This window comes from Zonotrichia albicollis, chromosome Z, assembly GCF_047830755.1.
Source record: "Zonotrichia albicollis isolate bZonAlb1 chromosome Z, bZonAlb1.hap1, whole genome shotgun sequence".
NCBI classification, from domain to species: domain Eukaryota; kingdom Metazoa; phylum Chordata; class Aves; order Passeriformes; family Passerellidae; genus Zonotrichia; species Zonotrichia albicollis.
This window is the reverse complement of record NC_133860.1, coordinates 19,886,091-19,910,563: the sequence shown is the minus strand read 5'-3', so window position 1 is coordinate 19,910,563 and position 24,473 is coordinate 19,886,091. Positions and strand designations below refer to the sequence as shown.

Below are 24,473 nucleotides of genomic sequence, written 5' to 3'. Positions count from 1 at the left end.
TTCTTCTTCTCTTTAAAGTTCAGCATGCTCCTGCACATCAGAGCTGGCTGTGGACCAATAATCAAGCTTTTTTTTTCTCTCTGGAATTGAAAGGCTGCCTCTTACAACAGCAGTAATACTGATAGTATCTTAAATCTGATTTTGTATCTCTTTTTTCTGAGTTCCCATCCTATGGAGTCCATATATTCATCTGTGCCATCAGAAGCATGAGCCATTAGTTTCTGTCAGTGCAGAAGAAAAGTTATGATTTTCCAAATTATTTGGCATGCTTTATGTGTTTATAAACTACAACAGAATAAGTAAACTGTGATTTACCATATGTCTTTAGGGTTTTAATATTCAAGTTGCCAGAACTCTTCCCAAATACCATCCCAATCCATATAATCACAGTTTTCCCATCTTACAGGGAGGCTTCTGTACATGTCAGAAAAGAGTTTTGTCAGTAAGGTGACCCATTTTCATAACTGACTGTACAGTCATAAATTTGAAATACACTCATGCTTTTGTGTACATGTACCTAAGTTTGAAGAGGTAGGTTCAGCCTTGACCACTGTTAAGATAACTAAAAGACAATACAGTTGTAATTCTTGGTGTAGCTTTTTTCTAGTATTGTAGCAACATCTTATTTTTGATGGTCACATTTCTTTGTTTTTAAATTCACAGCTTCTCTGTTGAGGATTTGTATTTGTGAGTATTTTCCCAGCTGAATTGAAAGAAAGGAGAAGCCTCACGAAGTGCACTTACTTCTACTAGTATTATGTTGTTTATAAGATTAAAATCTATATAATCTATAGATTATAGAAGTTCTTTCTTAGAGCAGCTCTCGAAGTTTGGAGTTCATTTGGCTCCTTCTGTGCATTTATTTATGTGTTTTTGTAACCATATGCCTATTACAGAAACTCTTTACCATGTGGCTAGTATTAGTGTATTGTTAAGTCTGTATGTGAAACAACTGCATTCTAATTTAAAGGCAGCAATACCAGTGATGCTTCAAATTCCAGTCATCCCTTTTCTGTATTTCTTTAAACCATTTCTGTCTGCTTTTGCCTTATGTACATCTGACAATGAGAGAAAAGTGGAATAGGAAACCAACCAAAAAATTGTTTTTCCTTTTACCTTTTTAATAACAGCATTGTTTTTCATATATGAACTCTCTATTTGTGCCCTTGTTGCCAGGTTCCTAGTTTATGAATGCATTTTTGTCATTTCAGACGCAATTTTTTGGGGGTCATTCTGCTATTGAACCAAGATAAGGGAGGAGTCCTCCAAAAAAGACAGGAGTAAAATGGCTTTTGGCTTTGCTCAAATGATATATGTAATTTTTTTTGTTGTTGTCAATTTTTATGAAAAAGGAAGGCTTTAAAATGTCACATCTTTGTTTCTTCCTTTTTCTGCTTATAGGCAATCCGAAGCTTCCAGGTATCCTTACACATCTTTCCAATGAACCCTGAAGTATGGAAAGAAGACCTTTCCTGGGCAAGAAAACTGCAGGAACAGCAGAAGGCCACAAAGACTGAGTCAGTGCAAGCGCTGGCAAAAGAGCTTGTACAAGAGTCAATCCCAGACTATGACTTCGAAAGTGATGAAATTGTGGCAGTCTGTGCTGCCATTGCAGAGAAGGAGAAAGCTCTTTCAGCAGCTAAAACGATGGTGATTGTGTCTGCTTCAGGCACAGTAGAGACTGTTACTGAGCAGGACGATTGTTCTGCAACTCCTGATGAAACCCTTTTCATCAGGGCCCGGTAGGGCAGCCTCATGAGTTGTCATACCCATAATTTTAAGAACTGCTGTTATTTATTGTATTTTGCTTGCTTTGTTTTTGTTCTTTTTTTATTAAATGGTAGGATAGCCTACAAAAGTTAAAGAACTGAAGCTATTTTTCTTTCGTTAATTAAAAAAGCAATGACCTGAGTTGTTGTTCCATCTGTATTTGTGAAAAAGAAACCCAGGAGTTGATTCTAAAAATTCTAAATTCTTATGAGCAAATGTAATGTTGAAATGCTTAACTGCATTCTAACAGCTGCTTCATCTTTGTGTATTTCATAATTTTACAAGTTAATGTGTACATTTTCCCAGTAATTAGGAAAGTTTTATTTAAACTGTAAAAGTGCTGTGGTTTATCCCTAGCTGGCAACTCAGCCCCACTCAGCTGACTGCCTCCTGGTGGAATGGGGGGGAGAATTGGAAGAGTAAAAGTGAAAGAACTTGTGGGCTTGGATGGAGACAGCCTAATATGGAAAGCAAAAGCTGCACTTGCAAGCAAAGCAAAACAAGGGATTCACCCACCAGTTCCCATGGGCAGGCAGGCATTCAGGTATCCCCAGGAAAGCAAGGCTACATCATGTGTGACTCGGGAAGACCCTCGGAATGTCCTCCCTTCCCCAACCTCTTTCTTTCCCCAGTTCTGTGTGTTGTGCTGTGAGATTGAATATCCCTCTTGTCAGCTGGGGTCAGCTGTTCTGGCTTGTCTGCTCTCAGCTTCTTGTGCACCCCCAGTCTTCTCACTGGTGGGGTGGGATGAGGAGCAGCAAAAGGTCTTGACCCTGTGCAAGCACTGCTCAGCAGTAATAGAAATAACTGTGTGTTGTTGTGCTGGCACAAATCAAACCTAGCCCCCTACTTGCAACTCTGAAGAGCATGAACTCTATCCCAGCCAAAACCAGCACAGAAAGAAAAAGGGATGTTTAAAAATTATTTTAATCACTATTAATTAATATTATTTTCTTCCAGTAAAAGTGTGAACTCTTTTCTGTTATTGACAGTCTTTGTTTTCATTAAGATTATTTGTTCTATGAGAAAGTTTCCTATGAAGCAGGGATGGATTATTATTTTGTAGAGACCTTTATGTTGCTTTCCTCAGTGTGTGGGTTAAACACTTCTGATTAGATGAAAGGAAATGCTTTACCAACCAAAGCCCTGAATGCTTAGTTACAACTAAATGTTTCACCAGAAGAAAGAAAAGAAGAAAGTCACTGTGACTGAAACTGGCCTTTTTTTATCTTGTGTGCTGTGCTACAGACATCACCAAAAGTAGAATGGTGGGAGTAGGAAATATGACTGAATTGTATTGTATTTGGGGCTTTTCTTTCCTAGTGAGGCTAATCTGATAAAGGGAGTCAATTTGCTTTTCCTAATTCTTATGACCTGCCATTGAAATTATGCTCTTAGGGGAAAGAATGAGTTTTGCAGGACAGTGCTGCTGGAGTCTTCCTTTTTATCCCTTTTGGATTTTGGATGCAGTGGTGGGTAATGAGGCATACCCTAGGAAATTTTTTTAATGTTGATTTTTTTTCAGGGGAAGGTGGCAATTGGCTTCTCACACAGGAAATTCAAAGAAGTGAAATCAGGCTGTTTCTTTGATGTGCTCTGTGCTGAGACTGTTCTCTTTTCATTGTCTTGGAGATGTCGTAGAGATTATCACATCCTAACAGTATTGGAAAAAATGGTCACCTGAGGAATCCCTGAAGAATTCAGTTTGGGAACATGTAATTTTTTACTTGATTTTGATAAAATTTTGTATGATAATAGATACTTTTCTAGACAAGTGAAACTTCTGAAATCAGTCATCTGCACTTTTCAAGTCCATTTTCTAATTTCAAAATAACACATTTTAAAAGAAAATTATGTTGCTTGAGAAGTATAGTGTTTTTGCAGTGGAAAACACATTGCAGAAAAATCAAATCATACTTTCTGTTTATCTGGTATCACAGTATCTTTATTTAAGAGGATACATACAGTTTTTTAAAAAGACTTAATTGCCCTTTTGTACTAAGTTTTCATTAAGTTTTGCAAGAGTCCCCCAAAATGTTTTTTGTGTTTGTGAATTTTTAGATCTGTGCTTGCATGAGCACACATTCACACAAAATCACACCTTTTACTATGTTCTGAGTATTGAAAATAATTAGAACTACATTGGCATAAGTATATTAGGAATGTAAAACATCATCATGCTACATTTTTATTTCTTCATTAGCTTTAGAATTATTTTAAATGCTTACTGGATAGGCACTTGATCAAGATATGGTTTGATAGTTTAAATTATTAGAGTTGAAGGATTTCTTAATCTTCTTAATACAGTCTAGAAAGAGTTAGCATGAGAGGGATTTGGACAGATTTCTTCAAAGAAGAGATCCTCTCTGGCTGGAAAAGGAGATGTGTGAGATGCTCTAGGGTACATTTTCATCTTGAAGGAGCTTGGCTGTATCCACCTCATCTTTTCTTTCTTTGCGCTTTGTACTTGCGTCAGCGTTCTGTCTTTACTCATACAGGAAAGACTGCTGCCCTTCTCTCAGAGGCCTGTGTTATCACAGAATCTGTTTCCACTGAAATGATTCACAAAGTTCCTATTGACTTCAGCGCTGCAGGGCCAGACTGCTGGAGGGGTGTACATCTGCACCATCAGGCTGCGCCAGGCTCGAGGGGTGGTGGTTTCCATCTCATATACTAAATGTATTTTCCTTCTGATTAGCTTGGTTATGAATTCTAGGTATTGTCAGAACTGTAGTGTTTTGTAGAGCAGTTAAGTTCCTGGGGCACTCTTTTCAAACTGGGGAAAAGTTCAAATATTGATGATTTCAACACTGTTTTTGTACAGCATGCCATGTTTTGCATGTATGTAATTTTCTGGATCGGTTTGCGGTTTGAATAAAATCCTGACTTCTGCTGCTTAGTGATGCCTGTTTGTTCTTTGGGTTACAACAAAAATAAGTGTTATTTCCCATTCTTGAATGTTTTTCATTTAATAATTGGCTTTTGTCTCTGGTGAACATGTTAATTTGTTTTAGTAAAAAAGAAAAGAAGACATCTTGGGGAAAAATATTTAATAAAAAGTGATGCTCAGAGCTTTTAAACCCTTTAGGGATATCCACATGAGATGGAGCAAAAGGAGATGTTATCCAAAACAGGATATTAGTGAAATACAGTCCTTCTTTGACATTATATTATATTAGAAAAAATTGTCTGTCATCATTAGTGGCAGTGACTGCAGCAGCTTTCATATGTTTGCCTTCCATATGAATCACATACTAAAATGCTCAACTGTTGCTTTCAAGAAGAAAGCTCAAGAACAACACTGGGTTAGATGGATTCATTTTGTTTGATTTTAAAAACTACAGTAAAACATTCAGATATAATTTTCCCTTTGAGTCCATTTCTATACAGTGGAAAGAAATACACAGCCTCACAGGGCCACTCATTTTCCTTGTGTTAGATAAGGATCAGAATGAGTTGAATCAGCCTCCCAAGGTGCCTAATTATTTCCCTTGACTGCAGAGGAAGCTCAAGGTGACTGACTGGCATAACCTAAAATGCTGAAACCAGGCATGTGACTTCCACTCTCTTAAACAGAGATAAATATCTTTAAAAACCTTAAATGTAGTGAGAGAGAAAAAAATCCTTTCTGAAAATACTAGAGGGTAAAAAAGGAATCAGGATCAGGTAACACAACAGTGACTCCTACTTGATAATATCGTAAGATAGTGGGTTTTAAAAGTAGTCATGGAGAGGGATAAAAACCAAATCGAGCAGTTTACTCTGGGTTTAGAGATCAAGATCAGAGAGCACTGGAAACTTGCTTGCACACACAAGGTAAGTTCCCTCTCAATCCTAAAACCAAGGAAAAGGAGGCAAAATACTAGCATTGAGATGCTATCTTTAATTTTTTGAGTTCACAGAATAGCTATAAAACTATGACTGTAGTTAGGACTGGGGCACAGGAAAGCAGAAGCATGGGGGCTTGGTTTGTTTGCAGACTGCAGGAGCTATGTGTTTACTGTCAGTCGCTGTCATGTTAACATGGTGTTCCCAGATGTGCTGGAGTCCCTGGGCTGTCCTATCTCCAGAAGGGCTGGTTCTGGAGCAGGAGGGGCTGATGGGCATGGGTGACTGCTTTCAAGGCTGATTGCCTAAGAGCCACAAGGCTAGGAGCTGTAAGGGTTGTAATGGATAAATAATCAAAAGGAATGATTAGATGTGGGGATTGAGCTACCTTTGGTTTCATAAAGCAGGAGATTCACTGAGTTTCTAGCTCTGTAAAGCTGGCAGGCCTAGAGGAGGGCCTGGAGTGCAAAGGCCTGGTGGTATTTGGTAACTCTAATATTAAATCTGCCTTAAGTGGACCAGGTTTGCTGTTGTGTCTGGCAGCAAAAATAAAACCTCAAAAGCTTCCAATTGGCTGTGCCATTTGAAGACAGCAGATTACACTGATCCTGTTAGTGCATTGGCACTGGGCCTGTAGCGCCAGTTCGGGTCAGGCAGCATGGGTGTTCCTGACAGCAGGAATTTGTGAGCCTGATTTAAAACAGCCCAAGCCCTTTGACAGTACATCCTACACCCTTAACCATTCATAAGGATAACTTACCATGGATCAGAGATTCAAACTAATCACAGATCTTCACAGAAACCACTGTCTGGTACAGATACTGGCTCTCATCCTGCCTGTGGTGGGTGGATCCTACAAGCCCTGATACAGGACAGGGGCTTAAATTGAGTTTGGGCTGAGGTTTGGGGTGTGGTTGCAGGGTTGGAGGTCCAGCAGTGTCCCTGTGAAGGGTTCAGCAAAGCGGAGATCTGGGATGTGTGGGCAGGACACTGCTGGAACTGAGGGAGGGGCACTGCCAGTCACAGGACTAGCAAGGTGGACCGAGTTTGAGAGATACAAGTTTGCTATGACAAGTTGTTGAATCAGTACATTTTCTGTGAACACAGAGGACTCGGGAACATGGACGGAGTTCTGATCCACAGAAATGCTGTTCTGAGGGGATATGGACCTCTGGGGTTTGGGAACATAAGGGAAATATTGATGTGTGAGAAAGGAAACACTTTTGTATATATGGAAACTACTCCTAATACCTAGCAAGAAAATAACCTTTTAACCTCCATGTGGCAAATTAGACTCTTCAAACTTGTAGCCTTAGTTTAGACTTAAGCTCTGGGAGGCTGAGGAATGTATCCAGTAATGTGTCTGTGGTCAGCACTGGAGGAAGGTGCTAAACCTGAGTGGGACCGTGGGGCTGGTGAATGAGATGTCACTACTGTCACCCTATAAAAAGGCACACTTGCCCAGTTCTCCTGCGCAACTGCTCCTGAACACTCATCTGTGTTGGCAACTAAGCAACAGAGGTGCTCTGATTTTGCTTTTGTGCACTGCCACCGGGCTGTGGCAGGCAATTCCATTGCTGCTCAGAAGACTTAGTGGGGCTGTTTGGGAATCATGGAGCTAATTTCTGAGGGAGTTCATGTTGACAATGAGTCTTGTCCACTACTGATACATTGTGAACCCTAGGGGCAGGCGGACCTCAGGCCTATCCCATTTGCTAAGGGAAGCTGCTTAAGATGGTCTATTCTTGCTTAAAATTCTTTCACACCACATGTAGTTCTCATCAGTAATGATGACAAGGAGTAATAAAGGCATATTAATGAAATAATTTTAAAAATAGCGAGGCCTTGCTTATTTAAATACTTATACACTGTAGATATTCAACTCTGTCACTGCATAAAGTACCAATAATATTGGCCAGCTGCAAAGGTGTGGCTGCATATTGGTAAATGTGGTGCTACCTGCCAGTGGCAGTCCCACCTTCCTGCTCTGCCAGGTGCTATTTCCTGCTTTAGGAAGTATAGTGAGTCTGTGCTATTTGTTGGTCACTAGTAAGCAACAGACCACAGTGAGGTGGTTTAATTGCAAGGAATTCAGGCAGATCTTTTATCTGTAGATCTGTATCAAATCTGTAGCTGCAGTAGGAGCTTGGGCAATACTGTTTTCCAGCTTAACTGGTGTAAAGTGGCTGCTGCTGCTGCTGCAAATATTTGTGTAGAAATTTAACTTCAGTTTCTATATGTATGAAGCCAAACAAGCTCAACTCCTCCCCTGTCAAAGGTAAATGTCTTTGTTCAAAAAAAGATTTTTTGTGGCCCTATGTCAGTGCTCTTGGGGATAGTTTTGAAGACAGCTGCTTCTTGCTGATGGTGATCATGCTGTGGTGTTTTGGAAACTTGCAGGACAAAGTATGTTTTGGCAGTAGCTGAGTGCAACGCATTCCAAGATGGGAGGCTTGTTAAGGCAAGGAGTTGGCACTGAATGGCACTCATGTAGACATCTGAGATCAAGCAGAACATTTCCATTTAATTGTGATCCCCAAAGTTGCTTTGGTCGGTACAACTACTTAAACATATCAACATAAGGTTCAAGATTTTCATTACAATGTAGCATTCACATCTAAAACACGTTAAGCAACATAACATGCTTTGTATTTGACAAAACATCCCCCAAATATCTGTACAGAATTATTTTGATACACAGTATTTCTGGAACAAGATCTAACCCTTACAACATAAAACACAAAACTCCTTTTTGTCAGTGGTTAACAGCTGGTTTTGGTGATGTGTTTGTCATCAAAACTCTAGCAACAAATGCTTTTCAAGGTGTTTAAGACTGCGATATAGGTCTATATAATCTATATTTTAAATGAAGATTCTGCTTCCATGGTTTCATACACTTATTTGATGGAGTATCAGATTACACAGTCATAAAATTCTATTTACTATTTAAAGTAAAATGATAAATGTTATGAAAAAATACCTTTATTACATCAGTGATGCTTTAACTAAAGTGAATATTAAGACTATTAACCAGGAGTTGAAAGTTTCAGGCCCTGATATTGAAAGCACTTCTGTATGTCCCTAACTTTACATGTAAGGAGTATCCCTGGCAGCAGAGGGACCACTCTGATGGGCAATGTTAAGTGTGTGCCTAAGGTGTGCAGACTGTGGGCCAAAGTACTCAGACAGGCGCATGTGTGTTACACAGAAAAACATTCTCAGAGCATAAATAAAATCGGATTTTTTTTAGTATATACATATACTGAAAACTAATATTCTTAACTGGAAGGATGTGTTTTCTTTTTCTCTCTTAGAAAGGCATATATTCCCATTTCACTCAGAAAGTGCTTATGTATTCTCAGCTCAAGAATTATCTCATCAGCTGTGAATCTAGCATGAACAACAAATCTAAGCTAAGAATGCCTTATCAGCAGGAAATACTGGGGGAAGAGAAGGCTGGCAATCATTTCTATATACCTTGTATTCATAACAAACCTTCTCATAGAGAAGAATACACTTTTAAATATTTTCAATCCTGATATATATATACAATGATAAAAATTCACATTTTCATGCTTTAGTGAGACACTTTAAAATCCTACTGCAGGCAGCTCTCAAAGTAGCTGTGTCCAGTTACTAGCAGCTGCCTCAGATTCAGCTCTAGTACCAGAAGCTCAAACTCTTGATAGCTGAGCAGCCACAGGAAAGGAGCAATAACAATTCTACCAGACTTGGAAAGGGAAAGAAAAAAAAGAAAAAAAAGCAAGTGATGGGGTCTTTCTATTTCCACAGGCACAGTAGCTCCCCTGTGTCCTACAAGACAAGGCAGTTCATGTTTCCAGTCCCATCAGACCTGCTTTGTACCATTTCCTATGCAGGGCCCAAGTGCAATGTCTGTTCCACACAGTCCTCAGTAGTCTAAAGGAAACGTACCCATCACACAGCAAGACAAAAATAGCCCTTTGAGGCACAGCTGAACCCCTCCTCCCACGAATAGGCAGAACACCTAGCTATTGCACCAGTTTTTCCAATGTACCAGGAAGTATCCCCAGGGTTGATGCCTGTCACGGCTATCTATATGCACTTTTCTGACAAATTCAATGTCTCTGTGGGGAAGGTGACCTGCAGAGGGCCACCCTTGGGCGCAGAGCTGGCCCCGCCGCCAGAGCTGGCTTCGTTCACCAGGCAGACGCTCTCGGAGTCGTGTCCCTGTGAGGAGTCCGAGGTGTCGGAGCTGCGCAGCGTCCGCACGGACGTGGTGTCGGAGTGCGCCGAGCTGGCGCTGGGGCCCGGCAGCAGAGCGCGGCCGCCGACGCCGCTCTCGCTCAGCTCTGGGGGGTACAGCAGCGTCTGCGAGGTGCTGCTGATCTCCCTCAGCTCGCGGGAGATGAACGAGGGCGACTGGCTGGACACGGCCGACGAGGTCCTGCGCCCGTCCACGCAGTTGAAGTTGCCCCCCGAGTGCTGCCTCCGAGCCCCCCCGATGCGGCAGAAGAGGCATTTGATCTTCTCGATGGCTTTGCTGAGCACAGTCTTGCGGAGGAGGATGTAGATCCACGGGTCCAAAATGGGGTTCACTGAGGCAATGCGGATAGCCTGCAGGTCAGGGTTTTGCCTGACATCTTCCACCGATTGTGGCCGGTACAGCTGGTTCACGAAGACACGGACCTACCCAAGCAGAAGGGGGAAAGGAAGACAAAATTATATAATTGCATCAGGATGGAAAAGCTTACACTTCAAAGCAGAGATCTAGATTTGCAGGTGTAACCTACAACAGAAGAGCAGGCTGGCAAAGTTAGGCATCTCAGATTGGCAACCATGAATTCATCTATGGAAACAGCAAAATAAAACCAGATGGAAATTGTAATATGGTCGTTACATGTAGAAAAAGACTGGCTTTTTTTTCTCTCCTTCACCTCATATTTAATCCTTGAACCTCCAAATTTTGGCTGGCATCTTTAAAATTTCCCAGGAACAAAGACATAGACCTGTATCCTGCTTCCTTGGTATACCTCAAATCTCATGCAACCTGCAAAGAGGTAAGCGACTGGGGAGACCTGACCAGTTCCTCTAACAATAATCATTTAGAAATGAACTGAAACACACATGATAATCCAAGTACACCAGACTCTGTAGGCAAGTCCTGAGTTGTTGATTCCCAAGTTTAGAAATGTATTTTCCTGGCACCTGTCCTTACTGGAACTGTTTATATAACCACAAGTGTTTGCTTGCTGCAGCATGGTTTAGAAAAATAGAAACGTAAAAAAGGAAAAGGAGGAAAAAAACCCCAAAAAGACAACGCACCCAGCTAGGACATTTTTAACTGGCCAAGATAATGAGATTATTTCAGCACTGGACTAGAGTACACTTTTCTCCTATACAGCCAGCATTTTGGTTTTACTTACAAAAATACTGATGAAATGGTCAAGAGTTTAAGAGTTTAAGTTGAAGTTGATGTGTGAAGTGACTATTTAATTAGCAATTCTAGTTTATCATAAACAAATTTTAAAACTGAAGGGCCCTGTTTTCTACATAGAAATGTATTCTTCAGCTTACTCTGTTAGTTTTTCTTCAGCTGTCTCTCTCCTTGTTAAGAAGCCACTTTTAAAAATGCTGCTGTAAGGTACAGTCCACATTGGCATCACAGGAATTTGTAGTGTGGACTAGTCTCAAATAGCTGTTCTCCATTTTAGCAAGACCTAAGCAGCGTCCAGTTAGAGAAAGGCTTAGGAAAGCCACTGAAAAGTTAATAATGGAAGATTCTCTTTTCTTCAGGCTCCTTCAGGTTAGTCAAAATAGATCCCTTAATTATATATTTATCTGATACAGTAAAAATCCAGTAGCAAAATTACGAGGTTTTTAGAATCTTATCCTTGGCTCCTGAAATGAATCAAGGCCTGCCTAGTGATGAGGTTATAGTCATGGAGGCAAGCAAGAATTTAATTAAATGAGCCAAATTAGCTCAGCTCTCACAAGTAATTTTTTTTTTACAAGTCCTCCATGTGAAGCCATCCAAGTCTGGTGGAAAATTTCTCAATTCTTGAGAAATTTTCTTGCAGCAGGGCAATGTGGTGGCATTCAGCCTTGTCAGTGTTCAGAGATGGGATAGTCTCCAAAGCTATCAATGGTATGCTTAGAATAACGCAGAGTCCCTCTGTGGAAGCCCTGCACCTCCAGTCTCTCTCAAACAGACTGTCAAACTGATGATTGAGTGAATTTCCTTTCTCAGTACTTTTCCCTAGGTTTATGGGTAACCTAGTGAACTCAAGATATGGGAAAATATTGAATTTATAAAGCAATATAGTGATGCCAGTTTTATCCACAGTTACTTTTATAATGATTTATCACGCTGCAGATGTCTTTCTGACTACTAATTTCTTTTTCTTATTGATCTGTAAGGCCAAACATGCCCTTCAGGTGCTTCAAAGGGTATTCCTATGCATGATTAACCTATTTTTATGGCTTTTGAAAAAAACTTTGTTAAAAAACTCTCCTCCTTCTTTTAATATTTGACTTTGTTTTAAACTATTTCAGACAATATAAATGATATTCAGAAAAAAAAATTTACTTTTCATTATTAATTTTAATTATAATTTTATTTATAAGACCTTAATTTTATTATGTTATTTAAGACTTTGACTGTTTGTTCTGTAAGCAGCTTTCCCTATTTATGCTGTGAATAAAGGATTATTAAATACATTAATGACAAATAAGTTGTTGCTCCCAGGCAACACCGCTAGATGGCGCGGCTGCCCCGCGGCGGGTGTGGGTCTTTGTATAACATTTGTGTACATGTATAAAATGTGAATATATGTATGAGGTGAGTGTGTACACATGCTTAATATGTATGCGTTTATGTGTGTAAAGTGTAGACACGTATAATGTGTATGTGTATATGGGCAATATGTGTGTATGTGTATAAAGTGTAGATATGTATAACGTATGTGTCCATAGGTACAATATATGTGTATATATATAATGTGCAGAGATGTATAATGTATACGTGGGTATATGCCTAATGTGTATAGCAAATCCACTCACACCACACAAAAACCAGAAGGCACACTTTGAAGACAGCTGAAGAAATACAAAGTTCAATTCAACCTGGAGACCTAGCTTACATTTTTTTTTCTTAAACTCAGAGCTATAGTTACACATCAGTGATTTAATAGTCGGATTGTTCTTTTGATAAGCAGCACGCGAAATTGAGGTGCCTATTCCACCTCTTTCTGCTACCTGGCAGACTTTATGGAAAGACAAAAATGTCTCCCAATGTTCACTCTCTGGCTGAAAAGAATGGCTGAAAAGGATTATTGCTAATGGTACAGGACAGCTTTTTTATGCTAGCTGTATTTCCTTTTGACAGCTAAGCAGCATGTGGAGGTTAACGATTCACAGAGTGGACCTAGTCAGTGAAAACTCTGATTGTACAAAACTGTTTCTGCTTCCCAGAAGAGTTCCATAGAAAATGGATTCCCCAGAATGTCATATGCATTTATCAGTTAAGACCTATTGTTGTCTTACATTAGTCACAATAAAGTAAAACATTATCTGTGTAGGAATGTCTCATCCTTCTTTACTTACTGGTGAAACAACATTTAGTAAAAGATCACTTAGAATTACAGCAAGAGATGTACTCTCTTTTGGCTACAAGTCCTCTGCTGCAGGTGGCAGCACAATAAAAGATATTGCCTGTCATCTTCTAAGCAAGTGCCAAGTAAGTGGAATGCGCTGCTAAATAAATTATCTAATCTGATGCTTGGATTTGTGCAATTTGAAATCCTAATTAAAAAAGGAAGCAAATTAGAACAATTCAGATCTCTAAAAAATAGGGTTTGTATATTAAGTTTGCAGCTGTAGAATTCAGACAATATATCTTAAGAGTAATAGCAGTTTTTATTTGTAATTAAGAACTACACAGCTCAAAGGTATCTCAAGTTTATGCTCCAGACAGGCACTTGTAGGATCAGAGTCCTTGTGCTGTTTGCGCTTTTCCTTTTTGCTAACTACAGATGCAAGTCATGATTCCTAATCCTATGAAGCATTATAAAGTGACTTTTATAGTTACAGTCACACTTGTAATTGTTTCCACAGCTTCCACCTGCCCTCAAAATCTCCCCACATGCTGATATGATAAATTAAAAAAACATATGATAGTAAGCAGGAACAAGTTTTGCAGCTCCACAAGCCAATAACCTTTGCCCTTCAAGATCTTACTGTCTGCTTGGTGACTACTCTGCTGCCAAAAAATCATGCCTGACACCTTGCAGTTGGTCACGGACAGTCCCTGATACTCAAAAGTTGAAACCAGCCAAGCCAAGCCAATTAGATCAATTAAACATCAAGTTAGAAAATCCTAATAATTTAATGCAATCAACAAGATGTACACCCTGAAATATTATGTTTTATTTTTCATATCACCATAACTCAACAACAATGTTCAGTGGTCAGAATGAGAAGAAGATCACACACTTAAAAATTTTAAGAGTATTTGACAGACTGCTGGAATGAATTCCAGACTTTGAGGAGTGTGTGCCTGTTTACTCTTGAAACAGCCTGGTGTTTTCAGAAAGGCCAGATAAAACTTTCTGCTCTCTTCTTGACAAAATCCCTCATAATATAGCTTATTCCCTACATTTTACACTATGCAATTCTAACTTCTAAAAAGCGCAAAATATTTTAAGAGATGACATAAGCCATGTGGAGTCAAGACACGAGTCAGCACATAAGTTACATGCTTTTCTTACTTGATTTTTAAACTATTGTCAGATTCATGTCTTTCACATCCCCTTCTGCACACTGAGAACACACCAGTTTATATAAAGTTTCCCTCACAAATCTATTTTTCATTCATCTTTTTTTTCCTTGATATATTTATTCAGCCTTCTCTCAAGTTCATTCAGCATTTCGCACAGCCCCTATAATTTTGTTACAGCACTTGTTACTTTAAACTTCTGCAGTTTTTATGAATAATCACTAAAACTCTAAATTACCCTATGTGGAAATCATATGCTGAAGCATCTCATTATTAAAATCTGCTGTTATCTCTGACTCAGTTATTTCAGGGCTGTTTAATACTTCTGGTCTTGAAATTTTTTTCTATGAAACCATAACAAGTGACTCCTGTTGGATTGACCCTATCTCCTATCTTACTATCTTAGAAAGTGTTTGTTCTAAAATGTTAAAAGTTTATGTGTCTCTTTCAGAAGTTGCTTTTCTTTGACTTACTTGATGGTTTATTGAGCTGAAATCATTAGTGCAAAGTCAGCTCATCAAAAGAAAAACTTAAGTCACAAAGCACCCTCTGAGCCTGCTTTGTGTTATCTGAATCATGCTGGCATCACTTTTATGGTTCTTGATGACTGCCAGGCTGACCTGAGGACTCCTTAAAACTCCTCCGAGTCATGAAAATGTAAGTCCATTAGTACGTATTAGTCTATATTAGTAATGTACCTACATTGCCTAGTGGCTCTTTCTAGGGATTTATACTATAAAGGTGTCACTTTTCTGAGTTTCCCCATTCTTAACCTCAGTGTCCGTGCATCCAGAGGGCTTAACAGAGCAGCATACCTGGCAGTTCACCATGGCACAAAGCAGCACAAGTGGCTGTGGCTTATTCCCACAGAGGGAGACAAAAGACTTAAAAAAGCTACTTAACAATGAGGAGATTTAACCACACTGGACACTGTGATGATGTGTATATATGTGGTTATTTGGGTTTGTTTTTTTTAGAAAAAGCTTCCTTTTATTTTTAGTCATTCATCTAAATGAAATGAGTTTCTTATGTCATTTTAGATAGAGAAAATACATACTGCTTTACCAGGTAAAAGCTAACTTATGTGAACATTCCCAAGGTAACACTGCCTTTGTATGAAGTGAATCAAGTTCTGGGAGATCTATACAACTTTATCACCTGCACCTTCACATACTTCTGCTATATGCAAGTTTTTCACTAGCTACTGTTTAAATAATAAACTTTTTGCCCTACCCAGGTTCATTAATTTTGACTCTCAACAATCCAGTTCACTCTCTGGTTAACCCTCCCTCTTGATTCCTACCCGTCCCCTCCTTTTTTTTTCTAAAGTATTACTTAAAAGACTGCCTAGGTGAAAATGAATAAAAACTATTTCATTTTGCATTTCACATTCAGACTTCTCAGCACTTCTCTTGCTGCTTTGCTACAGGATAAGGCTTAGCTTGTTTTCTGAAGCTGCTTAAGTCTATCACACCATGACAATGTATTTAATTCAGAGAACTCATTCTCTGTATTGACCAAGCACCTCTTTTAAAAATGCAATATTGTTCTCTTGTGAAGTAGCTGTTTTGATGTTAGATTAATCAAATTAAGTAGTTTCTCTGCAGTACTGTCGGGGCTTTGGCCACCTGATACATCCTGGTGCCGCGAGTCAGCTTAGCCCCGCCGTTTCTGGAGCTGGACTGCAGGGCAGGCTGGCACAGTTCCTCTGTCTAAGGCATGTGCTCCTCCCGGGGACACCCTGTGTGCAGCTCAGGCAGCACCTCTCAACCTCCTCTGGATGTCAGTCAGCGAACACACGGCACCACGCTCGGTCACGCCTAGCCGCACAAACAAGTGACAACGCCGAAGGAGAGGAGATGGCCCCTGGCAGCGGCCGGGACCCTGGTGCTGCAGCACAGCACACTGCACTGGCTCCTGTTTGCCAGCAATGTGGCAGCTCCGACCAACCCTTGTCATTACAGCTCCTCTGAGCAGGGGGACAGACTCGCTGACACCGAGTCCTGTTCACATGCCCTTCTCCAAACTTCCTCGCAGTGATATTCAGTGTTTTGCATCTCCAGCTGGCCAGCTCTATTTGACACAAATTTGACACATCCCCTCTCTATGACAGAGGAATCACCCCACTGACAAGAAACCTCCTTAAAAAAGTCTTTCTAAAAACACCTTCTGTCTGACAGCCACTGCATTAGTCCCTACACTGTGTTTTGTAAGATGGCAAATAAGGCAAGCCAACTATTTGTTTAATGTCTCTGAGCCAGAGTAGGACAGGATTTTTTAGAAGCTTTATGATGGCTATTGGGAAGTAAGAACTCTGCCTTTAGCTGGTGGATTTGAGTTTTTTGTCTTTCCCGAAGATAAGGTGGAAGAATAGAAAAAAGTGGATCCTGTGTGTTTAATTTAATAACACCAATTGTATCAGCCTTTTCAGAAAATGAGCACACAGCTAGTTGTAATGTCGTCTGACATTTCAGCGTGATCTCAGGCTTATGGGGGCCAGATTCCTCCAACACTCATTTCAGTGAGCAACACACCGACAGGTGGTTCTACTGAGTTCACTCCTCCCACTGTGCGGGGAACTCCTGAAAGGATGCCTGTGGGATCTACCCCAGAGATGAGGCAGGAATCCCCGAAGAGTAGAAGTTTAGCTTAGGTTTTGGTTGCGAAAAGCTCTGTATGTTGCTAGTGCCAAGTGAACACAACTCTGTCCTCCTTCTGCACATCAGGGACTCTTGCACCCTAGAGCAACAGCATGCACATTTTAAAAACACACTGAACAACCAGGCCAGACCCTAGACTCACTTATCACAAATTAATTTTGCAGGTGAACTTTAAAGTGTCATTAGCACTCAGGATTTTACTATGTGGATTCCAGTTAAACAGTGAAACGATTATTGAGATTTTTGGCACTCTATTTTAATCAAGTAAAAGGCAAAGGACTCCAGGTCTTAGGATAAGCAGGTTTCTTTTTGTGTAAATGTAAATCTACTCAACTTTCTCATACCACGCATGTATGCTAGCAGCCATTGAGTTATTGTAACAATTTGTGACACCGACTACAGGTGCCACAAATAAACACCTAATCCAACAGGAATCTGTTTGACAAACACAGACTAGGAGAAGAAAATATTCTGAAGTAAGGGTGATGGAACAGAAGAAGGGTTGCATGATGTTACTCACCACCAGAGGAATGGAGCAGATGACCACGACCAGGGAAGTGGCAATGAGCAGAATAACCATCTGGATTTCTGCTCCAGCCATCCGACGGAAGCTCCGGCGTCTGCGAAAGTCAGATAAACGGCTGGAGGTGGTGTCTGTCCCCAAGGACGTGCGTCGCATGAACTGGCGGTGCATGCGAATGAGGGCCACGCACACCAGGATGTTGCAGATCACAGTCACCAGGATCAGGAAGGAGCTGAAGCCCGCGTACATGTAGGAATATGCTGCATGGGTGGACACGTTTGTTCGCCAGTCTATGAAACACCAAGTGCGAGGGTACTGCAAAGTAGATCTGCCGAGCCCCATGCTGGGCAGGGCGCAGAACAGCACGTTGGAAGCGTAGATGGCAAAGAGTGTGAGCCCTGCCAGCTTCTTGTCTACGTAATGGTTGTAGAAATAGGCATGGTTGATGGCCAGGTACCTCTCTATAGACATGGCACAGATAATGCTGAGGCCAGAGAGACCAAAGAAGAGGAGGATGAAGGAGCTGTACTCACACAGTGCCTCTCCTCCTGGCCATCGGTTCTGCAGGTAAGTGGCAATTGTGACCGGACTCACCAGGCAGGTCCCCAAGAGATCAGTGACCGCCAGTCCGCAGACCAGCGTGTAGAAAGTGGTCTCCTTCTGCTCCTTCCTGGACTTGCAGAGCACCACGATTGCTATGAGGTTGCCCACCACGCCGAAGATGAACATGACAGTGGGGATAGTGGGGGGCTTCCCGCCTTCGGCCCCGCTGGCGGTCCCGTTGGCGGAGGCGTTCGTAGGTGACATGGTGGTGGTGGGGTCGAATGACATGATACCCACGCTGCAGCTGGCGAGCTGACAGACGGCAAGATCGGGTCCGAAAAGGAGAAGCCGAGAAAGGCACGGGAGAGGGTTGTATAGTGGGAAAGCAAAAATTCAAATGCGCGAGAAGTTATTAAAGAAAAAAAAAAAAAGGAAGAAAAAGTGGTTTGTTTCAGGTAAAGAAAGAAAGAAAAAAAAAGGTCCTAAAATGAGTCCGAACCGGGGTGCCGTCCGTCAACCACCGACCGCAGCCGAGGGAGCCGGGGCTGCCTCTTCCTGCCGCAGCGCTCCGCGCCCAGCCCGGAGGGGGATCGGGGAGGCCCGAGCCGAGCCGAGCGGAGCCGCCTCACCGCCTCTCGCTCGCACCAACGCCGGGGAGGGCTCAGCGCGGCGCTGGGGCGGCGGCTCCAGGTGCCCTCGGGGCGGCGAGAGAAGGTGCCGGAGCGCGGTGACCGCGGCTCATCCCCCGGTGCGCCGGCGGTGCGCTGCGCTGCGCTGTGCTGTGCTGCGCGGAGCGGTGCGGACCGTGCGGGGCGCGGGCACCGTCTCAGCCCCCGCGGCGCTCCCGCCGAGTTTCGCCGCGGAGGGCGGGGGCGGCCTGGGCCGCTCCGCCGCCGCTCCCCGCCCTCTCGCCCCATTGGCCGCGCCGGGCAGGGCAGGTTGCGCGGGGCGGGCGGGGGCCGGGCCGGGCCGGGCCGGGCCGGGGGCGGCGGGGGCACCTGTGCGGGCGGGCGGCCCGTGTGCCCCGCGGTGCCAGCGCGGGCTGCTCCGCCCAGAGCGCCGCTCCCGGACGGCGTTTGCCGCCGAGCGGAGCTGCCGCTTGCCCGGCCCGCCGCGCTCCAGCGTAGGAGCCGGGGAGCGGTCCCGCTGTCCGTGTGCCGGCCCCAGCCCGTGTCACCCCGGGCTGCCCGGCCGCGCAGCACAGAGAGGGGCGCGGGTGCGACGGTGAGACACCGCACAGGGCCGGCGGCAGCCGATGCTCCGGCTTCGGGACGGCGTGTCCCGCTGCCAAGGGGAAGATCTGCTATACTGCCTGTTGCTGGCCTCTGTTAGTGTGGGTCCCAGCACAGGAAGTGTACGTTCAAGGCAAGCATTTGTGTGTCTGTACCGAGAATTTGTTCGGTCTTGACTGTGAGACGATCGTGTGTGAATTGGAAATAGGGTTACACTTGCTGGCTGAGCCTTACGATTATAGCCAGTCTTATCTGGGCTGATGGAAGGACAGCAGTCGCGTTATGCAGTGCCTGTGTGCAGCTTTCACCCGAGTGGTGATGGTGGTGGTGTAGTCCCTAGTCCAGAAATGTCCATACAAGACCTACAACCACAAGTATGGCCATGGGAGTTTCTGTGCTAGTCACCTGTGCTCTCACTTCTGGTTCAGGGATGAAGCTTCACATTGTCATGCTGGATTTCACACCTGCTGGTCTATTGTCCTTGAACACTTGGTGACATTAGTTGCTACAAAGAGCACAAAACCTCTGTCCCAAAACACATTTGTATCCTTAGAAGATACCACCTTCTTTGGTGCAAAATGTATTATAAAAGTATATTATTTGTCAGTCATATCATCTTCCATCTCTTTTATTTCCTTTAAGCCTATGAAAATGATGCCTGTGGACTTGCTATCAGTAAAGTCATGATAACATCATAATATGCTGATGACAGAAGTACTGACAGAACAAAATATATGAGAATAAGTCTGCACTATGGGAAAGAGAATTAAGAGTTTCAGTTTTCAGTGCTATATGGGCAGTTATGAAGAAAAAAATGCTGGTTTTTATTTGATCAGCTTTTTATTTAGTGTTGTTATCTAACTGTTTTGAAAACTAAAATGAAGTTTTAGAAAAAACCTTGATTTTTACTTAACAAGTATAGGGATAAATAAACTATAGCAGTGGTGGTGATCTGGTCTGCTCAGAGAAAACAAACAGCACTTTTGCTTACATTTTGGTGGTTCTTTATTTTTTACAAAATTAGAAAGTCATTCTGTCACAAGCACAGAGGAGTGGGAGTAGAGGTTGACCAGTTACATTTGCCTATCTATCAGAAGCAAATTAGAAGTACTTCAAGAGAATTTCCATAGTAAATTCAGCACAAAGGTTGTTTATGCTTTTAAACAATTTCTGACTGTTGCAGGGATGCTGACCCAGATGCAGAGCAAGCTCTGAATTCAGGAGGTGTAATTGCATGTGCTTTCTCAACAGTCCTTTTTTCATACACCAGGAGCTCTGGCAATAGAGACCATTATCTGGGATTAATTTGACACATGTTCAGCAATATTTACCAGTATGGAAAAAGAACTTCCTTGCTTCCCCTAAGCAGTGCAAAACTTCTGCATGACTAAAGGCAGAGGAAATTATTTTTGTTTCTTTGTTGCTGCCTTTTTTTTCACTTACTTTCTCATCTTCACATCCCATCTTATAAGGTATTTTGCCCATCTCATAACAGATGGTGTATCTTAACAAGGCTTAGTCTATAGCAGAGGTTGCCCAGGCCCTTCTCTGTGTGTGTGTGTGTGTACATGAATGTGGGTGTGAAAGAGGAAAGAGTGAATGCTATCTTTTGTTCTATAAGGTCTGTCTTATAATGGACACACCCTAAGAACTAACTAAAAAGTGCAGGAAAGTCAGGAAAATCAATGAGGAAGCAACATTAAAAAAACAAAACCACAACCCAAAAAAGCTTCAGAGAACTGTACAAAAAAGTATAGCTTTGAGTGCAAGGATAGTATGATCAGTTTTGTGGAACTGATAGTGTTAGTTCTTTAATTAGAGAATAGGACAGAAATCAGTCACACAGCTGTGGGATGTGTTTCTGGGGATGTGAGCTTTCTGTGTCTACCTATTGTCTAGCTTTCAGGGTTATTAGAAAAATACAGTAACTTTTGGGAGTTTCCCACTGAACGAATGGTTTTGATATATAGAACTCCTAGTCAAGATGAAAAGCATAATCATGTGAAATCCTTATTCTTCAGAGCAAAGCAGATACTGTGGAACTGAAGTGGAACTGAAAAAATGAAGAAATTCCACTTGTAACATGAGTTGTCATCCTCTTGTAGTAGAAATGTCACACGTTGAAGCATTGAGTAACCACCAAAGAACTTCTGTTTGTGAGGAAACCACTTACGTGAGAAGTCAAAATATCACAAATTAAAAATAAAAGCTTCGAAAAGTAATCATACATGGAAAAAACCTCCAGTGAATTTCAAAAATCCTAGATTAGAAAATATTAGGACTTTTAATTGTCTCTGAATAAACTTTTTCTGATGATAATGCTACAGTTTTAAGAAGGTTATTTGTGACACACGAGTCAACTACTGTAGTTTGATCAGTTGAGATATATAAATAACTGTGGTCATATTTCTAGCTAGATGAAAGATTTTAATTAAAATATTTGACTTCTTTTCTTCCATGACATATTTATTCAGCATGTCTCAGCTGCCACGTGGTATCCCTTGTATCTCCTTTAGCTGGCTGAGGGTTCTAAAGCCTTACCTGCATTGCTCAGGGGCAGCTGGAACCTAGCCAAAAAATAACTTTGAAAAGCGCTTTCTGCTGTTTGCAACTGTGATTTTTATACTGAAAGGGCCATGTAAATATTTGAATTGATGGGTATTTTCTGGCAGTGCATCTATGAGCTTCACTTCCAGAGGAGTGATGTCTTCAGCAGGCAGTGGAAGTGTGTATACAGCCAATGTTGGAAACTTGGGACTGCTCTTAGCATGCTGCAGGCCTGAAAAGCATTTTGCATGTTAAACTCCCATTGCATATTTGGAGTTCAGTAACATTCTTGACTTACTGAAGAATTTGTCAGCCTTTCTCCTTTCGTGGAAAGTTTGGCTGTGGGAAAACTTTATTTCTGGGGGTTTTTTGCTTAATTTTTTGTTGTCATGCTTTTGACACATGAAGTTTTTTTCAGGAAAAAAACCAACTGTTAGAGTAAATTCTGTCTGTATGCCAAAATAAAATCATTATTAATAGACAATGGAGATAGACTGAACCAAATGTTACACAACAGTCTTTAATTAATAATTAGAAGAGAAAAATTAAGCAAGGAGTAAGCTGAAAAACTGTTTCAGAGGAATTGGGGAATTCTGTAATGCCACTTGAACAGAAGTAGCATTGCAAGTCAATAAAAATTTTATACTTTAAAACATAGAGTATTTTCCTGCCCTCGTGCTTTTGTATAAAATCATCACAGATGGTAACAGTTTGGTTTGTCTTGGTTTTTTTTTTTTAGTTTTTTTAGGGTTTTTTTTAAGAATTCTAGTTATTACTAATATTACTAGAATTATTACTAGCACTTCTGGCACTTTTCCACTGTGATGAGTGGGGGCTTTTCCAGGGTGGGGAGTGAGATCAGTCCTGTCCCATTCCTGCTCTTCCTGCTGCATGCCTGTCCGGGAGAGAGGAGGTGCAAATGCCACTGCCAGGGGACCCAGGGGTGCACACTGGGGGACACTGCCTGTGACACAGCTCTGTAATTCACTCCACAGTCATGTGCTCCATATTAGTCAATCATGCTACTGAAGTTTGGGGGTTTTTTGACTGTAAACGATGCTGTTAATCTTTTAATCTTTGCAGCACGCTGGGTTTTTCCTCTGTAATAACGTCCATAACTGTGCTAGTTCACAATTCTATTTTAGCAGTTATGAAGTCTACATTAGTTGCTAAAACACTTAAAATACTTAAATTTGGCTTTTTAATCTTTTTATGTGGAACAGTGTACTTTAAAATAGATTATCCTTCAACTGTTTCTTATGCTGTCTTATTTATTTATTTATTTATTTATTTATTTATTTATTTATTTATTTTTAATTTGGCAGTTTTTACTTGCCTTTCAGAGGCCAACAGCAGAAATGGGAAGTTCATAGAAGAGCACTGATAAATAGCTGCCAACATATTTTCGTTTTTTAGAGCCCTTAAAGTACTTTTGACTGTTTCAGGCATTATCTGATGTGTTACATGTAGCCAGCTAAGCCAGATCCTATGCGGAAAAAGATATTTCGAGTTAAATTCCACTTTGGCACAAACTGTTGCCTTTGCTGAAGAAACTCGTATTTTACAATATATGCTGGATGAGTTGCATGGCTGCTTTAGAATATGCTTTGTTAGTATTAGCAATTGGAATTGTTTTGTATTTTTTAAACTTTCCGTGGCTGATGCTGTGTGCTGTTTCATTTTGCTGTGAGGAGGTACTGTGGCTGGCAGCTGTGGTGGCAACAGAAACAGCCCAGCACTGCACAGGAAGCCGTCGTGTGGCAGCTCCTGTTCCAGTCTAGCTGTTCTGCACATTTTCCATGAGAGATCGTAGGACTGAAGACACTCTCCAAAGATCCTGACTGCAGTTCTGTGACAGTATCTGTGTGCCAGAAATTTAAGCAAAGTATCAGATTTTCTCATGGTTATTTTTGGGGTTTTTTTTTTTTGGTGGTGTGATAGCATCATGTCAGGGTGTGAGATACACCCATCTTCTATGGATTTGAAGAAAGAAACAGAACTTTGCCTTTCTGTTTGAAAGTTGAAACTTTTATTGGGTATTAAAAACTGTGTACCAAAGGCACCTGCGATGAAATCAGTGGGCCTGTGATTTTTGCAGCAGTTTTAACAGTCATGGAAGTGGTTAACTCATTATATGGTTTTGTAGCATTCCTTTCTCTGTTGTCATACTTGGCTTCGTTTTTGTTCAACACCTCCATGTAAAATAAACTGTAGTTTCTATGGAAAATATATTGCCTGTGTACAAATTGTGTTCTGTGTCTATCCTGGTGAAGTGGTCCAAGAAGATGATCAGCAATTTTGAGGTGAAATTACCTTCCATGAAGGTACTGGGACATTTTGGAAAGAGGGCAGTAACCTTCAGTATTATGTGCTGAGTCTGTGGTACCACCTTTGTAGTATGAAGGCTGGCTTGGGCATATGATTTGAGGATAGATGTGAGTTACAATCAGCTGAAAGTTTAATAGAAATTTCTTCTTGTACCATCCTGCTCATTGTGGGACTGGATTTGAAAGTGTTTCCAGCTGTCAGGATGGACTGGCAGCTAGTAGTGAAGTGCAATGGCTCTTCTGTTACCTGATAGAAGAATTATCTGGATAAATTCTAAGTCTGGGCTC

At 41.5% G+C, this 24,473-nt stretch overlaps 2 protein-coding genes and 1 long non-coding RNA gene across 6 annotated transcripts in view; 2 read left to right on the top strand and 1 right to left on the bottom strand.

Annotated features, from left to right (window-relative positions):
* The window catches only part of TTC33 (tetratricopeptide repeat domain 33), a 43,818-nt gene extending 39,149 nt beyond the window's left edge, over positions 1–4,669 (top strand). The window contains exon 5 of the mRNA XM_005488824.4: positions 1,402–4,669. Within this exon, the coding sequence (XP_005488881.1) occupies positions 1,402–1,746 (345 nt within the window). The 3' untranslated portion in view covers positions 1,747–4,669. The remainder of the gene's footprint in view (positions 1–1,401) is intronic.
* Positions 4,670–8,097: 3,428 nt separating this feature from the next.
* PTGER4 (prostaglandin E receptor 4) lies at positions 8,098–18,568 on the bottom strand. The gene is made up of 2 exons (XM_005488822.4): positions 17,534–18,568; positions 8,098–10,266 (listed from the first exon to the last, which is right to left on the bottom strand). Exons 1-2 carry the CDS (start codon positions 18,365–18,367, stop codon positions 9,673–9,675), a joined length of 1,428 nt encoding a protein of 475 aa, XP_005488879.1. The 5' UTR covers positions 18,368–18,568; the 3' UTR covers positions 8,098–9,672.
* Positions 17,966–24,473, top strand: part of LOC113459486 (uncharacterized) — a 49,601-nt gene continuing 43,093 nt past the window's right edge. For 2 of the 4 annotated variants that reach the window (XR_003380748.2, XR_012578269.1), the window contains exon 1: positions 17,968–18,103. This is a non-coding gene — a long non-coding RNA (uncharacterized LOC113459486). Of the gene's footprint in view, positions 18,104–24,473 lie in introns of all 4 variants that reach the window. The other 2 variants (XR_003380749.2, XR_012578270.1) reach the window with 2 other exon arrangements.

Bases quoted from the DNA above. Each gene is read 5' to 3' on its own strand.
- PTGER4 (XM_005488822.4), bottom strand. From the start codon at position 18,367: ATGTCATTCGACCCCACCACCACCATGTCACCTACGAACGCCTCCGCC. The intron at 10,267-17,533 runs GTGAGTAACATC...CTGCTTGGGTAG, and splicing joins TCTGCTCCATTCCTCTGGTG to GTCCGTGTCTTCGTGAACCA.